Source organism: Lissotriton vulgaris, unplaced genomic scaffold (genome assembly GCF_964263255.1).
Source record: "Lissotriton vulgaris unplaced genomic scaffold, aLisVul1.2 SCAFFOLD_628, whole genome shotgun sequence".
Classification (NCBI taxonomy): Eukaryota; Metazoa; Chordata; class Amphibia; order Caudata; family Salamandridae; genus Lissotriton; species Lissotriton vulgaris.
Genome location: NW_028249533.1, coordinates 806,352 through 825,057, shown reverse-complemented (window position 1 = coordinate 825,057; position 18,706 = coordinate 806,352). Strand labels below are relative to the sequence as shown.

At 51.7% G+C, this 18,706-nt stretch overlaps 1 protein-coding gene across 3 annotated transcripts in view; it reads left to right on the top strand.

The window, feature by feature from the left end:
- Positions 1–18,706, top strand: part of LOC147663552 (putative HLA class I histocompatibility antigen, alpha chain H) — a 366,189-nt gene that overhangs the window by 59,714 nt on the left and 287,769 nt on the right. For all 3 annotated transcript variants that reach the window (XR_015305296.1, XM_086950368.1, XM_086950369.1), the window contains 2 exons: positions 14,468–14,737; positions 15,835–16,107. Coding sequence is in view for 2 of the 3 variants with exons in the window: in XM_086950368.1 (XP_086806494.1) it covers positions 14,468–14,737; positions 15,835–16,107 (543 nt within the window). In the remaining variant the exon portion in view is untranslated. The remainder of the gene's footprint in view (positions 1–14,467; positions 14,738–15,834; positions 16,108–18,706) is intronic.

Below are 18,706 nucleotides of genomic sequence, written 5' to 3'. Positions count from 1 at the left end.
CCTCAGTTATCTTTCCAGCAGTATTATCCCCTGAATGTTGCTGGGCACACACACATCTCTGCAGCAAGTGCATTAACCGCCTCAGTTATCTTTCCAGCACTATTATCCCCTGAATGTTGCTGGGCACACACACATCTATGCAACCAGTGCATTAACCGCCTCAGGTATCTTTCCAGCAGTATTATCCCCTGAATGTTGCTGGGCACACACACATCTCTGCAGCGAGTGCATTAACCGCGAGAGTTATCTTTCCAGGACTGTTATCCCCTGAATGTTGCTGGGCACACACGCATCTCTGCAGCGAGTGCATTAACCGCCTCAGTTATCTTTCCAGCAGTATTATCCCCTGAATGTTGCTGGGCACACACACATCTCTGCAGCGAGTGCATTAACCGCCAGAGTTATCTTTCCAGCACTATTATCCCCTGAATGTTGCTGGGCACACACACATCTCTGCAGCGAGTGCATTAACCGCCAGAGTTATCTTTCCAGCACTATTATCCCCTGAATGTTGCTGGGCACACGCACATCTCTGCAGCGAGTGCATTAACCGCCAGACTTATCTTTCCAGCCCTATTATCCCCTGAATGTTGCTGGGCACACACACGTCTCTGCAACCAGTGCATTAACCGCCTCAGTTATCTTTCCAGCAGTATTATCCCCTGAATGTTGCTGGGCACACACACATCTCTGCAGCGAGTGCATTAACCGCCAGAGTTATCTTTCCAGGACTGTTATCCCCTGAATGTTGCTGGGCACACACACATCTCTGCAGCGAGTGCATTAACCGCCTCAGTTATCTTTCCAACAGTATTATCCACTGAATGTTGCTGGGCACACACACATCTCTGCAGCGAGTGCATTAACCGCCAGTTATCTTTCCAGCACTATTATCCCCTGAATGTTGCTGGGCACACACACATCTCTGCAGCGAGTGCATTAACCACCAGAGTTATCTTTCCAGCACTATTATCCCCTGAATGTTGCTGGGCACACGCACATCTCTGCAGCGAGTGCATTAACCGCCTCAGTTATCTCCAGCACCATTATCCCCTGAATGTTGGTGGGCACACACACATCTCTGCAGCGAGTGCATTAACCATCTTTCCAGCACTATTATCCCCTGAATGTTGCTGGGCACACACACATCTCTGCAGCGAGTGCATTAACCACCAGAGTTATCTTTCCACCACTGTTATCCCCTGAATGTTGCTGGGCACACACACATCTCTGCAGCGAGTGCATTAACCGCCAGAGTTATCTTTCCCGCACTATTATCCCCTGAATGTTGCAGGGCACACACACATCTCTGCAGCGAGTGCATTAACCGCCAAAGTTATCTTTCCAGCACTATTATCCCTTGAATGTTGCTGGGCACACACACATCTCTGCAGCGAGTGCATTAACCGCCTCAGTTATCTTTCCAGCACTATTATCCCCTGAATATTGCTGGGCACACACACATCTCTGCAGCGAGTGCATTAACCGCCTCAGTTATCTTTCCAGCACTATTATCCCCTGAATGTTGCTGGGCACACACACATCTCTGCAGCGAGTGCATTAACCGCCTCAGTTATCTTTCCAGCACTATTATCCCCTCAATATTGCTGGGCACACACATCTCTGCAGCGAGTGCATTAACCGCCAGAGTTATCTTTCCAGCACTATTATTCCCTGAATGTTGCTGGGCACACACACATCTCTGGAGCGAGTGCATTAACTGCCTCAGTTATCTTTCCAGCAGTATTATCCCCTGAATGTTGCTGGGCACACACACATCTCTGCAGCAAGTGCATTAACCGCCTCAGTTATCTTTCCAGCAATATTATCCCCTGAATGTTGCTGGGCACACACTAAGCATGAGCGAATTTTGCGGATCTCGCGTTCGCGAATTTTGCGGATTTGCGGATTCGCAATCCGCAAAATCCGCGAATTCCCGCGAATTTGCGGATTTTTTTTTTTTTGTGTTCGCCCGTGTTTCTGCCAGTTCGCGAGGGTTTTGTACACTTTCGCAAATTGCGAACTTACCTGTCGGGTCGCAAGTTTCGCGAACTTGTTGTTTCTACGTGTCCAGCCTGTTTGGGACACTCTTCTTCATCACTGCCACTCTCTGTCACCACTGCCACTCTCTGACTACTCATGCCACCCTCTGGCCCACCCATGCCACCCTCTGTTTCATCACCACACCCTCTGGTTGTCCAGTGTACATTATTTTCGGCAAAGCAAAGCACACCTTCCCTGCCTCAAGTGACCTGAATTAATTTGGGGCTGATTCATGTGTCACAGAATATTTTTTTAGCTGGCACCTGCTCCCTTAGTGCGCCCTGATTAGTGATCTTTTGCACTTGCTAAGTGCTTTCATTGTTGCAAAATTAGTTACAACACCTGCCCTGCCCCAACTGACAATAATGAATTAGGGGCTGATTCATGGATTTTAACTTCCAGCCTGGCTCCTGCTTGTCTCCCTTAGCTGTAATTCAGGACCTTTGTGGCATATGTGTAACTATTCTGAGGTTCAGAGCAGGGTCACATACTAGTTTCAACTGGCAACTGAACTCTGGAGGGGCCCCTCAGGAAGCACTCCAGGAAATGGCTACTAATGATGAGCCTGAACTTTTGAACCTGGTAAGTAGTTACTTTCAGTTTTGCTAAAATCGTATTTCTGCAATTTTGCACTTATTCGCGGGGCGCGAACTCACGCGAACAGTGCGAGCAGTGCGAGCAAAATCCGCTGCTCGCGGATTTGCGGATTTTGCGGGAAATTCGCAAATCTCGCGGATTGCGGATTTCCCGAAAATCCGCAAAATCCGCGAGCGGAACGGATTTTCCGCCCACGCCTAGCACACACACATCTATGCAACCAGTGCATTAACCGCCTCAGGTATCTTTCCAGCAGTATTATCCCCTGAATGTTGCTGGGCACACACACATCTCTGCAGCGAGTGCATTAACCGCGAGAGTTATCTTTCCAGGACTGTTATCCCCTGAATATTGCTGGGCACACACGCATCTCTGCAGCGAGTGCATTAACCGCCTCAGTTATCTTTCCAGCAGTATTATCCCCTGAATGTTGCTGGGCACACACACATCTCTGCAGCGAGTGCATTAACCGCCAGAGTTATCTTTCCAGCACTATTATCCCCTGAATGTTGCTGGGCACACACACATCTCTGCAGCGAGTGCATTAACCGCCAGAGTTATCTTTCCAGCACTATTATCCCCTGAATGTTGCTGGGCACACGCACATCTCTGCAGCGAGTGCATTAACCGCCAGACTTATCTTTCCAGCCCTATTATCCCCTGAATGTTGCTGGGCACACACACATCTCTGCAGCAAGTGCATTAACCGCCAGAGTTATCTTTCCAGCACTATTATCCCCTGAATGTTGCTGGGCACACACACATCTCTGCAGCGAGTGCATTAACTGCCATAGTTATCTTTCCAGCACAATTATCCCTTGAATGTTGCTGGGCACACACACATCTCTGCAGCGAGTGCATTAACCGCCTCAGTAATCTTTCCAGCACTATTATCCCCTGAATGTTGCTGGGCACACGCACATCTCTGCAGCGAGTGCATTAACCGCCAGACTTATCTTTCCAGCCCTATTATCCCCTGAATGTTGCTGGGCACACACACATCTCTGCAGCAAGTGCATTAACCGCCAGAGTTATCTTTCCAGCACTATTATCCCCTGAATGTTGCTGGGCACACACACATCTCTGCAGCGAGTGCATTAACTGCCATAGTTATCTTTCCAGCACAATTATCCCTTGAATGTTGCTGGGCACACACACATCTCTGCAGCGAGTGCATTAACCGCCTCAGTAATCTTTCCAGCACTATTATCCCTTGAATGTTGCTGGGCGCACACACATCTCTGCAGCGAGTGCATTAACGGCCAGAGTTATCTTTCCAGCACTATTATCCCCTGAATGTTATCCCTTGAATATTGCTGGGCGCACACACATCTCTGCAGCGAGTGCATTAACCGTCAGAGTTATCTTTCCAGCACTATTATCCCCTGAATGTTGCTGCGCAAATACACATCTCTGCAGCGAGTGCATTAACCGCCAGAGTTATCTTTCCAGCACTATTATCCCCTGAATGTTGCTGGGCACACACACATCTCTGCAGCGAGTGCATTAACCATCAGAGTTATCTTTCCAGCACTATTATCCCCTGAATGTTGCTGGGCACACACACATCTCTGCAGCGAGTGCATTAACCGCCAGAGTTATCTTTCCAGCACTATTATCCCCTGAATGTTATCCCTTGAATGTTGCTGGGCACAGAAACATCTCTGCAGCGAGTGCATCAACCGCCAGAGTTATCTTTCCACCACTATTATCCCCTGAACGTTGCTGGGCACACACACATCTCTGCAGCGAGTGCATTAACCACCAGAGTTATCTTTCCAGCCCTATTATCCCCTGAATGTTGCTGGGCGCACACACATCTCTGCAGCGAGTGCATTAACCGCCAGAGTTATCTTTCCCGCACTATTATTCCCTGAATGTTGCAGGGCACACACACATCTCTGCAGCGAGTGCATTAACCGCCAAAGTTATCTTTCCAGCACTATTATCCCTTGAATGTTGCTGGGCACGCACACATATCTGCAGCGAGTGCATTAACCGCCTCAGTTATCTTTCCAGCACTATTATCCCCTGAATATTGCTGGGCACACACACATCTCTGCAGCGAGTGCATTAACCGCCTCAGTTATCTTTCCAGCACTATTATCCCTGAATATTGCTGGGCACACACATCTCTGCATCGAGTGCATTAACCGCCAGAGTTATCTTTCCAGCACTATCCCCTGAATGTTGCTGGGCACACACACATCTCTGCAGCGAGTGCATTAACCGCCAGAGTTATCTTTCCAGCACTATTATCCCCTGAATGTTGCTGGGCACACACACATCTCTGCAGTGAGTGCATTAACCACCAGAGTTATCTTTCCACCACTATTATCCCTTGAATGTTGCTGGGCACACACACATCTCTGCAGTGAGTGCATTAACCGCCTCAGTTATCTTTCCAGCACTATTATCCCCTGAATGTTGCTGGGCACACACACATCTCTGCAGCGAGTGCATTAACCGCCTCAGTTATCTTTCCACCACTATTATCCCTTGAATGTTGCTGGGCACACACACATCTCTGCAGTGAGTGCATTAACCGCCTCAGTTATCTTTCCAGCACTATTATCCCCTGAATGTTGCTGGGCACACACACATCTCTGCAGCGAGTGCATTAACCGCCTCAGTTATCTTTCCAGCACTATCCCCTGAATGTTGCTGGGCACACACACATCTCTGCAGCGAGTGCATTAACCGCCGGAGTTATCTTTCCAGCACTATTTTCCCTTGAATGTTGCTGGGCACACACACATCTCTGCAGCGAGTCCATTTTAATTTATGTTTTGTGCAGCTTGTGCTCGCGCTTGTGTTATAAGCGTGCCTGAGCCTAGCGCTGCCTGCCTTAGACTTCCCAGCGCTTGTAAGCGCTTTGCCCTGATCCCTCTCCCTTGCCTGGGACTGTGAGACCGCTCTCGGCTGAGTGTTGACGCCGAGGGCTGGGATCTCATTTTGGCGGCCATCTTGGGGGTAGGACTCTTCGCCCTCGCGCTCTAGTAGCGCTATAAAAGGGAAACGGAACATCCTGCAAGTGATTACCAACTGCTACCTACCTTTCCCTCCTGAGGCGGAAGCCGGGAGGTCTCTTTACTATTCTTTGGCACTTTTAACTTAGCGTGTTTGACTTTCATGCTGTCCATTTTAATTTATGTTTTGTGCAGCTTGTGCTCGCGCTTGTGTTATAAGCGTGCCTGAGCCTAGCGCTGCCTGCCTTAGACTTCCCAGCGCTTGTAAGCGCTTTGCCCTGATCCCTCTCCCTTGCCTGGGACTGTGAGACCGCCCTCGGCTGAGTGTTGACGCCGAGGGCTGGGATCTCATTTTGGCGGCCATCTTGGGGGTAGGACTCTTCGCCCTCGCGCTCTAGTAGCGCTATAAAAAGCTCACCCCCTCCTCCGCGCAGCGGACGCGGACTGCGGACGCGCCGGATCTGCGCCGGAGTCGTGCCAGAGTCCTGCCCGTCTGCGCCCGTCAGCGTCCCGGAGGCGTTCGGCGTGGCAGGTACTTCTGGCCATTATGCTTTCTTACTCCGCCCAGGAACTCCTCTCTTTGCGTGACGGGGTTGCGTCTTGTCACTCAGTCTTCCCTGCCCGATATAGGGGTAGACATAAGTGCCCTGCGTGTAAATGGCATCCCACTCGCAATCTTCCTTCCCCCAGCCCCATTAAGGATTGTAGCATTAAACATCTCTGTCTACTCCTGAATACGAGGTCGCTGCACCGACACGCTCAAGAGATTTTTGATCTCCTTTCGACGACCAGTCCTACCTGTCTGATGCTCACCGAGACATGGCTCAATGATTCCTCCCATCCGGACATTGCGGCAGCCGTTCCCTCTGACTATATCATCCATCGACAGGATAGAGACAAGGGCAGGGGGGGAGGAGTTGCCCTGGTTGTGAAAAAATCTTTTACAAGCACGGTCACGCACACAAATACCATCGCAGGGGCTGATTCACTTGCCTTTACCATCTCCCTATCGCCTCAGCAAGCACTGAAGGGTCTGGTTGTTTACAGACCTCCGGGCCCGGTGGGATCCTTTCTTGATGATCTCCAGCAGGTTATGTCGGTCCTTGTTCTAAGATCGGAGCGGTGCATACTGGCGGGAGATTTTAACTTCCATATGGATGATCCCCAAGACCAGGATGCTATTAAGCTGCTGGATATTGCATCTACTCTGGACCTTACTCCCTATATCTCTGGCCCGACCCATAACAAAGGCCACACACTTGACCAGGTTTTTTCCACTTTACCTATTATGGCGGTAACACTCCTGCCAGTCCTATGGTCCGATCATTGTCTTGTTCATTTCGAAATATCATCTACTACGATTTCTCCGGCCAGTGGCACGAGACAGCAGGGTGGCAGCTATAGGGCACTCCATCGGGTAACTCCGGATCTGCTAGCACAGGCTCTGGTGGATCACCCCATGTCCTATTCGGGTGACCTGGAGAAAGACCTGGAGAGCCTGTAATCCTGGCTTCTTGCTAGATTAAATGAGCTCGCCCCATTACAGCCACCCAGGTCCGCCGCCCAACGGGTCTCGGCCCCTTGGTTTACGGAGGAATTGGCTCATCATCGCAGGCAATGCAAAGTCGCTGAGCGGGCTTGGAGAGTCCAGTATGAGCCTGAGGCTAAACAACTCTATAAAACCATGTTAAAGTCATATCATGATCTAATACTCCAGGGCAAGAAATGTTATTTTGCTAAAAGGATTGAAGACGCGGCAAACTCCTGTAAGGAGATTTTTTCGATTGTGCGCGAATTCATCAGCCCGCGGTCAATCTCAGCTCAGGACGCTCCGGCAGAGACCTGGGCCAACACCATTGCTAATTTTTTTTACCACCAAAATTAGGCAAATTCAGGACTCTTTTCCTCTGAGACCTATAGATGACCCGTCAACTCTGCCGACTGAGACAACTCTTCTGTTGTCTCCAGGCCCAGTTCTGTTAGACTTCCCGCCCCTTTCAGCTGCTGCATCCTTAGCCTTGATGAGGAACCTTAAATCGGGCTCACCGCTAGATCCCTGCCCAGCAAAATTCTTAGCGAGAATGGCAGACGCCGTTAATCCCATGGCCAATCCCATTCTTAATCTTTCCCTGAGTCAGGGATTTCTGCCCCAGTCCTGGAAACAGGCTATGGTCATCCCTCTCATTAAAAAGCCTAATCTTGACCCAGAAGTGCCATCCAACTATAGGCCAATCTCGCTCCTTCCAGCACTTACCAAGATCCTGGAAAATCACGTACATAGCGTGCTCTCTAACTTCCTGGAGTCTCATGAGTTGCTCCATGAATCCCAGTCGGGTTTTCGTTCCAACTTGAGCACCGAGACGGCGCTCCTGGAAGTGTCTGAGATCGTGAGGGAGGTGCTGGATGCCGGAGGCAGGGTGATGTTGGTTATGTTGGACCTGTCGGCGGCGTTCGACACCGTCCCCCATGAGGATCTCCTCACTAGACTACACGACATCAGTCTGGGGGGGACGGTGCTCAACTGGTTTCGTTCCTTCCTGGCCAACCGCCGGCAGACGGTCTGGGTCCCGCCTGGGTCTGCCGAAATGCCGCCATTGGGAGTTGGAGTGCCTCAGGGCTCTGTATTGAGCCCCACTCTATTCAACATCCTTATGACCCCTCTGGCGACATTGGCAGAGTCCTGTGGGGCCCGGATTGTCTCCTATGCTGACGACACCCAGCTTCTGTTCACCTGCGGTAAGGGCGAGGAGTTCGATGGAGAAAGGATCCGTGAGTGCCTTGGGGCTGTTTTTAATTGGTTCCAACACAACAGCCTCAAGTGCAACTCGGATAAATCCGAAATACTATTCTTCGGATGCCCATCGGAACCAGATTGGCATGGATGGTGGCCCGCCGACATGTTCCCTCCCACTCAGTCCTCTAAGTGGGCTAAGAACCTGGGAGTAAAAATTGACAATGAGCTTTCGCTCAAATCCCAGGTCTCTACTCTTACGGGAACATGCTTCGGGATCCTCAGAATGTTGCGTAAGTTCTTTCCCCTTCTGTCGGAGGAACATCGGAGGATTACTGTCCAGGCACTTATAGGATCCAGGTTAGACTATGCAAATGTCCTATATCTGGGCCTGCCAGAATATCTCCTTCAGCGTTTGCAGGTGACCCAGAACGCTGCAGCCCAAACGATCTTTGGCCTGCATCGTCGCACTAGTGCCTCTAACCTTCTCCTCTCCCTACACTGGCTCCCTGTGCGGAAGAGGATACTGTTCAAGGCCATGACCCTAGCCCATAAGGCCTTGCATGGTAATGGTGCTAAATATCTCCAGAAGAGGTTGGACTTCTACCGACCTACACGATCTCTCAGGTCGGAAACATTGGCTCTGGCTCGGGTACCACGTATCAAAAGGGCTCGTCTAGGCGGCCGGTCCTTTAGATTCCTTGCCCCTCAGCTTTGGAATTCTTTACCGGTGTCCTTGCGGACTACCTCGAACTTGCTTGTCTTCAGGAAGGATTTAAAAACTTGGTTGTTCTCCGGATAGTCCACTTTCTATTTTAGGCTCCTGTTTTTTACTGTTATGTTTTCCAGCTCTTTCTTTAGGTCTGGAGCACAAAGTGCCGGGACACTCCTTTGGAGTAGCCGTTGCGCTATAAAAGTCCCAAAAAAAAAGTACAAAAATTAACCGCCTCAGTTATCTTTCCAGCGCTATCCCCTGAATGTTGCTGGGCACACACACATCTCTGCAGCGAGTGCATTAACCGCCAGAGTTATCTTTCCAGCACTATCCCCTGAATGTTGCTGGGCACACACACATCTCTGCAGTGAGTGCATTAACCGCCAGAGATATCTTTCCAGCACTATTATCCCCTGAATGTTGCTGGGCACACACACACATCTCTGCAGCGAGTGCATTAACCGCCAGAGTTATCTTTCCAGCACTATTATCCCCTGAAAGTTGCTGGGCACACACACATCTCTGCAGTGAGTGCATTAACCGCCAGAGTTATCTTTCCAGCACTATTATCCCTTGAATGTTGCTGGGCACACACACATCTCTGCAGCGAGTGCATTAACCGCCTCAGTTATCTTTCCAGCAGTATTATCCCCTGAATGTTGCTGGGCACACACACATCTCTACAGCGAGTGCATTAACCGCCAGAGTTATCTTTCCAGCACTGTTATCCCCTGAATGTTGCTGGGCGCACACACACATCTCTGCAGCGAGTGCATTAACCGCCTCTGTTATCTTTCCAGCAGTATTATCCCCTGAATGTTGCTGGGCACACACACATCTCTGCAACCAGTGCATTAACCGCCTCAGTTATCTTTCCAGCAGTATTATCCCCTGAATGTTGCTGGGCACACACACATCTCTGCAGCGAGTGCATTAACCGCCAGAGTTATCTTTCCAGGACTGTTATCCCCTGAATGTTGCTGGGCACACACACATCTCTGCAGCGAGTGCATTAACCACCTCAGTTATCTTTCCAGCAGTATTATCCCCTGAATGTTGCTGGGCACACACACATCTCTGCAGCGAGTGCATTAACCACCAGAGTTATCTTTCCAGCACTATTATCCCCTGAATGTTGCTGGGCACACATACATCTCTGCAGCGAGTGCATTAACCGCCAGAGTTATCTTTCCAGCACTATTATCCCTTGAATGTTGCTGGGCACACACACATCTCTGCAGCGAGTGCATTAACCGCCTCAGTTATCTTTCCAGCAGTATTATCCCCTGAATGTTGCTGGGCACACACACATCTCTGCAGCGAGTGCATTAACCGCCAGAGTTATCTTTCCAGCACTGTTATCCCCTGAATGTTGCTGGGCACACACACATCTCTGTAGCGAGTGCATTAACCGCCTCTGTTATCTTTCCAGCAGTATTATCCCCTGAATGTTGCTGAGCACACACACATCTCTGCAACCAGTGCATTAACCGCCTCAGTTATCTTTCCAGCAGTATTATCCCCTGAATGTTGCTGGGCACACACACATCTCTGCAGCGAGAGCATTAACCACCAGAGTTATCTTTCCTGGACTGTTATCCCCTGAATGTTGCTGGGCACGCACACATCTCTGCAGCGAGTGCATTAACCGCCTCAGTTATCTTTCCAGCAGTATTATCCCCTGAATGTTGCTGGGCACACGCACATCTCTGCAGCGAGTGCATAAACCGCCTCAGTTATCTCCAGCACCATTATCCCCTGAATGTTGCTGGGCACACACACATCTCTGCAGCGAGTGCATTAACCATCTTTCCAGCACTACTATCCCCTGAATGTTTCTGGGCACACACACATCTCTGTAGCGAGTGCATTCACCGCCTCAGTTATCTTTCCAGCACTACTATCCCCTGAATGTTGCTGGGCACACACACATCTCTGCAGCGAGTGCATTACCCGCCAGAGTTATCTTTCCAGCACTATTATCCCCTGAATGTTTCTGGGCACACACACATCTCTGGAGCAAGTGCATTAACCACCTCAGTTATCTTTCCAGCACTATTATTCCCTGAATGTTGCTGGGCACACACACATCTCTGCTGCGAGTGCATTAACCGCCAGAGTTATCTTTCCAGCACTATTATCCCATCTCTGCAGCGAGTGCATTAACCGCCTCAGTTATCTTACCAGTATTATTCTTCTCTAAAAGTTGCTGGGCACACACACATCTCTGCAGCGAGTGCATTAACCGCCAGAGTTATCTTTCCAGCACTATTATCCCCTGAATGTTGCTGTGCACACACACATCTCTGCAGCGAGTGCATTAACCGCCAGAGTTATCTTTCCAGCACTATTATCCGCTGAATGTTGCTGGGCACACACACATCTCTGGAGCGAGTGCATTAACCACCTCAGTTATCTTTCCAGCACTATTATCCCCTGAATGTTGCTGGGCACACACACATCTCTGCAGCGAGTGCATTAACCGCCAGAGTTATCTTTCCAGCACTTTTATCCCTTGAATGTTGCTGGGCACACACACATCTCTGCAGCGAGTGCATTAACCGCCTCAGTTATCTTTCCAGCAGTATTATCCCCTGAATGTTGCTGGGCACACACACATCTCTGCAGCGAGTGCATTAACCGCCAGAGTTATCTTTCCAGCACTGTTATCCCCTTGCTGGGCACACACACATCTCTGGAGCGAGTGCATTAACCGCCTCAGTTATCTTTCCAGCACTATTATCCCCTGAATGTTGCTGGGCACACACACATCTCTGCAGCGAGTGCATTAACCGCCAGAGTTATCTTTCCAGCACTGTTATCCCCTTAATGTTGCTGGGCACACACACATCTCTGGAGCGAGTGCATTAACCGCCTCAGTTATCTTTCCAGCACTATTATCCCCTGAATGTTGCTGGGCACACAGATCTCTGCAGCGAGTGCATTAACCGCCTCAGTTATCTTTCCAGCACTATTATCTTCTGAATGTTGCTAGACACACACATCTCTGCTGCAAGTGCATCAACCTCTAGAGTTGTGTTGCTGGTATTGTTATGCCTTAAAAGATGCTTTGCATACATATCTCTGCAGCAGGGGCCTGAACCCCAGGAGATATTTTAAAACGCAACCTCTTTGTGATCAGGTAAGTAAGCCTGACATATTTAGGGTCATATTGTCCTTGTTACCTTTTTTGTGGCAGAGTTCTTAAAAATAAAAATGTTGACTGACAGACTGTGCTTTTTATGAATCCACCCCTATCCCATTCTCACCTTGCCCCCTAGTTATAGGGTCCCAGTGCATTCCAACGGATCCCAGCTCTATGCGTTCAGCTGTCTCGCCTGGACTCGTTAGGCATTGCAGGGCACACTCACCCTTTAATCCTTGCAAGGTCGATAACAGAGTGGTTTACAGGCTCTCTTGGGGTTTCTTACACTTCCCCTGCTCGAAGAGATGTGAGGGTGTTGTCAGATACATTTAGGACCCCCACCATCAGCATTGAAGGGGCGTGGTTATATTGTTAAAGGGGAGTGGTTTTGTAAATATAGGCCCAATGTGTCATGACCGTCTCAGACTAACCTCCCACCCCCCACTCCCCCTGCGGTGTTGAAGAGGGTGAGAGGGAGGAGTGGCCGCTGGGGTCGTTGTAGCTTTTTTTGGGGGGGGGGGGGGGTCCACCATCAGTGCAGCTCTGTGAGAGGTGGTGTCTCGATCCGACCCCCCCAGCCTACACTCCCCCTTCCCCTCAAGCACAGACTCGCTATTTCTCAGATCAGGAGGATCGTGAGTGAATGAGGGGGGGTGTTTTTCCGGGTGGGGGAGGGGCTGTGGAGTGTTGCTGCGCCGCTGACACCCCCACCCCGACCCTCTCCCTGAGGAACTTCCCCGGCTCCCCCTCACTCTTCCCTTCGGCCCCGCCCTGGGGACGCCCCGTTTATTTGTAAGAGTCACATACACTGTAAGGGGGGGTGGAGGACTGGGGGTGTCTTTATAATGCATGTGGAGGGGGTAGGGGAGTTCAGTGTTGTGTGGGGGTGCAGAGGGAATGTATTGCATGTGGGGGGAGGGGTGTGTGCACTCTCTCCCCAGGCTCCTGCTGCTCCCTCTGTTACTTCTCCTTCCTCTCCGGTCTCCTCCCCGAGTCCCCTACTTCTGCGGTGTGAGTAGCATACACTGTAGACAATAGTAGTTGCTGGGCCTACAAATAGAAATCGTGGTCTGCATGTTACACAGTGTGCTTTGCCGCAGGCACAGTAACCGTCTGTGCTACTTTGAGTCAAAATTCGTCAGACTTATCTTGCCAGTATTATTAACCTTTGAAAGGTGTTGGGGACACACTGATCTCTGCAGCAAGTGCAGGAACCTCCAGAGTTATATTGCCAGTATTTTTTACCCCTTAAATGTTGCAATGCGCACAGTTCTTTGCAGCATCTGCATTAACCTCCAGAGTTATCTTGCCAGTATTATTATCCCCTAAAAGTTCCTAGGTGGGCATGCACATCTCTGCAGCAAGTGCATTAACCTCCAGAGTTATCGTGCCAGTATCATTATCCTTTAAATGTTGCTGGGTGCCCACAGTTCTTTGTAGCAAGTGCATTAACCCCCAGAGTTTTCTTGTCAGTATTATTATCCCCTAAAAGTTTGTTTGCTCACAGATCTCTGCAGCAGGTGCCTGAACCCCAAGAGATATTTTAAAACGCAGCCTCTGTGTCAGGCACCTAACCCAGACATATTTACTGTCTCATTTGTCCTTGTGGCTGCGTTATTAAAAAATAAAAGCATAAACTGTTGTCAAAGTCTGGTTTTTATGACTCCGCCCCTCGTGACTCCTCCCCCTATCACCATCACACCTTTCTCCCTAGTTATGGGGTCCCAAGTATTATATACCGATCTCAGTAAGTCCTGTGCATTCAGCTGCTTCACCTGCAGTCATTGGGTTAAAGGCATTGCAGGGAACACACACCCTTTAATCCTTGCAGGGTCGATAACAGTGGTTTTCGTAGGAGGCTCTCTTGGAGTTTCTTACACTTCCACTGATCAAAGAGATGTGGGGGTGTTGTTAGATACATCTAAGGCTCCCAGCATCAACATTGAGGGGCGTGGATATATCGTGGAATGGACGTGGTTATGTAAATAGAGGCCCACGGTGTCATCACCATCTCAGACTGTGGAATCCTCCAGAACATCCCCCCGCCCCCCCAGTGCTGAAGAGGGTGAAAGGGAGGGGGGCCGCGCGGGGCAGGGTAGTTGTGAGAGGTGATCCCCACTTCCCCAACCCAGCAGAGAGTTGCTATTTCAGAGGGGGTGGGGTGGGGGGGGGGGTGATGGGGTGCCCGGGAATATGCATTATTGGTGCGGGGCTGACACCCCCCCTTCCCTGAGATCCTTACCTGACCCCCTCTCTCTCTCCCCCAGGCTCGCACTCCCTCCGGTACTTCTACTCCACCCTCTCGGGGCCCCTCCCCGGGGCCCCCCAGTTCTCCGCTGTCGGGTACGTGGATGACGTCCCCATCTCCAGTTACACCAGTGAGCGCCCCAGATACCAGCCCCGGGCCCCCTGGATGGAGCGGATCACCGCCGAGGACCCCCAGTACTGGGAGAGGAACACGGAGATCAGCCGAGGATGGGAGCAGGTGGAGAAGGCCAATGTGAGGATCGCGATGGAGCGAGTCAACCAGACCGGAGGTGAGTGAGGGGGGGGGGAGGGGACATGGGGGGGGAGTGTGTCCGAGGGAAGCAGGGCAACCGGAAGTGCGTGACAGTGGGAGAGGGGGCCTCATGCAGAGGGGGGGGGGAGGTGAGGGGCATCTGGATGTTGAGGGGGGGGGGTTGGAGGAACGGCCGGGAGGGGGGCTCCAGTGTGGCTGTGGGTCGAACTTAACGGGGGGGGGGGGGGGGGGGTGTAGACCCAGGACGAGTGAGGTGTGACAGGTCAGTGCTTAGGGGTTCGAGTGACTGCAGAAGGGGGTATCACGCGCAGTCACGCAAAACATTCTGAAGCGCAGAGGCTGTGAGGGGTGTTTGTGCCTGCGGCTGGGGGGGGGGGGGGGGGGGGTAACAAGACCCCCAAACTAGGGGCTTCTCTCCCTCAGACACACTCCGTGCTGCCCCCTCCCACGCCTCCCCCCCAGTGCCCCCACAGTCCTCTCCCTCATTATGGGGGCTTTATGAGGGTCTACGGTCTCTCTGGGCTTGAACGTGACTGACCCTCTGCCCCCCCCCCCCCCTCAGGCCCTCATGACCCCCCCCCCCTCTCCACATGCTGTGGGTGGTGTTTGGCTGCGCTCTGGTGATTGGCTTTGATGGAGTAGGGGGGGGGGGCGGTAAGGATTTTCTTGGGTCCCCCCTCATTCTGTCCCCCCCTCCTCAGGCTCTCACTCCACCTCTGGTCTCCTGGATCGATCATTGCTGCCCCCCCCCCCCCCCCGCCCCTCCTCAGACAGCGTCTCTCCGCTGCTCTCCTGCTGGGCTCCCCCTCCTCCCCCATGTCCCCCCCCTCAGCCCCCACTCTTTCTCCCCCCTCAGGTCCCACAGGTGTCCCCTAGGATTCCGGGCGTGAGCTCCGGGTGACGCCCCATGGGGCGGTTCTTGTGTCTCCTCAGTGGCGGCTTTTGAGGGAGGGGGGGAGAAGGGGTGCTGGTGATTGCCCCTCGTGCTTCTCTTCCCTCCCTCCCCCCTCAGGTCTGCACATTATTCAATACATGTCCTGCTGTGAGCTCCGAGCGGACGGGGGGGGGGGGTAGTGTCTCTGCTCACCCTCTCCTCTCCTCTCCCCCCCTCAGGTCTCCACGTGGTCCAGTCCATGTACGGCTGTGAACTCCGGGAGGACGGCTCCGTGGGGGGGTTCCGTCAATACGCCTTCGACGGACACGACTTCCTCAGCTTCGACAAGGACAGACAGACGTACACAGCGGCCATGGATGCGGCCAGGATCACACAGGACCGATGGAACTCGGAGAGGATCATCGCCCAGCGATGGAAGGACTACCTGGAGGGAAGGTGCATCGAGTACCTGAAGAAATACCTGAAGAACGGGGCAGAGCAGCTGCAGACAGGTGGGTGATGGGTAATTATACAGCGCTTACTGCCCCCACCAGGCCCCCCACCAGGCGCTGAAGCCTAGTGTGGACAGAGACTGGCACACTGTACTGCAAGAAGACAGGGTTACCCTCAGGGGGCGAGGTTTGTTTGCTGCCCCCCTGTGATCCGGTCTGCGCCCCCCCCCCTTCTCGCCAACTCCAGTATTTCTGTCCCCCCAGGGATGATACAAGGGGGTCTGGAACAGTGTTACACACAGTGGGGGGCTGTGTACCCTGTATGAGGTCCGTGCTCTCACCCCCCCCCCCCCCCCCAGCTCCCACTCCTTTCTTGGTGGAGAATCTGTTATTTATGTCACTTGTGCGTATTCTATACAGTGAAGGTACTTGAAGCGGAGTCCGGACACCACCAACTGATCCCACTTAATTTGTATCCGTCCGCCGTGCAGAGATTCACAGAACTTAACTTTTTCTGACTAGTGTTGTGTTTTCTACCTTTGACTTTGTTTTCTGTTCCGCGCTTCCTTTTACTGACACGTCACTTCGGCTCTTCCATGTGAGCGCTTGTGTACCATGACTCTTGAAGCAGCTACCTGGCTCCACTGCACACTGCCCCCATCCTACCCCATTCCATTCTACCCAACTCTACCCCAGCCTATCGAAGTCTACCCCACTCTACCCCATCTATCCCACTCGATCCAATCCACAACCACCCCAATCTACCCCACTTCTCTCTACCCTACCCCACTCCACCCCACTCTACCCCACTCCATTCTACCCAACTCCAGTCTACCCCACTCTACCTCTTTACAATCTATCCAACCCAAACTACCCCACTCCACCCCAGTCTACCCCACTAGATTCTACCCGACTCCAATCTACCGCAGTGCACCCAATCTACCCCACTCCAGTTTACCCCAATCTACCCAACTCTACTGCACTTCTCTCTACCCTACCCCAATCTCAATTACTCCAATCTACCCCACTCCACCGCACTCTACCCCACTCCATTCTACCCAACTCCAGTCTACCCCACTCTACCTCTTTACAATCTACCCCACTGAAATCTACCCCACTCCACCCCAGTCTACCCCACTATATTCTACCCAACTCCAAACTACCCCACTCCACCCCAGTCTACCCCACTAGATTCTACCCAACTCCAAACTACCCCACTGCACCCAATCTAACCCACTCCAATCTACCCCACTCCAGTCTACCCCAATCTACCCAACTCTACTGCACTTCTCTCTATCCTACCCCAATCTACCTTATTCCAACCTACCCCACTCCATCCAATCCACCCCACCCCACTCTACCACACTTCTCTCTACCCTACCCCAATCTACCTTACTCCAGTCTACCCCACTCCATTCTACCCAACTCCAGTCTACCCCACTCTACCTCTTTACAATCTACCCCACTCCAATCTACCCCACTCTACCCCAGTCTACCCCACTCCATCCAATCCACCCCACCCCAATCTACCCCACTCTACCACACTTCTCTCCCCCTTCCCCCATTTTACTTACTCCAATCTGCCCCACTATATTCTACCCGACTCCAATCTACCCCACTGCATTCTACCCAACTCAACCCCACTCCAATCTACCCCACTACATTGTACCCGACTCCAATCTACCCCACTCCATCCGACTCCAATCTACCCCACTGTACCCAATCTACCCTACTCCATTCTACCCAACTCCAATCTACCCCACTCCATTCTACCCAACTTTACCCCACTCCAATCTACCCCACTACATTCTACCCAACTCCAATCTACCCCACTCCATCCAACTCCAATCTACCCCACTGTACCCAATCTAACCCGCTCCAATCTACTCCACTCCATTCTTCCCAACTCTACCCCACTTCAATCTACCCCACTACATTCTACCCAACTCCAATCTAACTTACTACATTTTGCCCGACTCAAATCTACCCACTGTACCCAATCTACCCTACTCCATTCTACCCAACTCCAATCTACCCCACTCCATTCTAACTAACTCTACCCCACTCCAATCTACCACACTATATTCTACCCGACTCCAATCTACCCCACTGCACCCAATCTAACCCACTCCAATCTACCCCACTCCAGTCTACCCAACTCTACTGCACTTCTCTCTACCCTACCCCAATCTCCCTTACTCCAATCTACCCCACTACATCCATTCCACCCCACCCCACTCTACCACACTTCTCTCTACCCTACCCCAATCTACCTTACTCCAATCTACCCCACTCCACCCCACTCTACCCCACTCCATTCTACCCAACTCCAGTCTACCCCACTCTACCTCTTCACAATCTATCCAACCCAAACTACGCCACTCCACACCAGTCTACCCCACTATATTCTACCCGACTCCAATCTACCCCACTGCACCCAATCTAACCCACTCCAATCTACCCCACTCCAGTCTACCACAATCTACCCAACTCTACTGCACTTCTCTCTACCCTACCCCAATCTCCCTTACTCCAACCTACCCCACTCCATCCAATCCACCCCACTCTACCACACTTCTCTCTACCCTACCCCAATCTACCTTACTCCAGTCTACCCCACTCCATTCTACCCAACTCCAGTCTACCCCACTCTACCTCT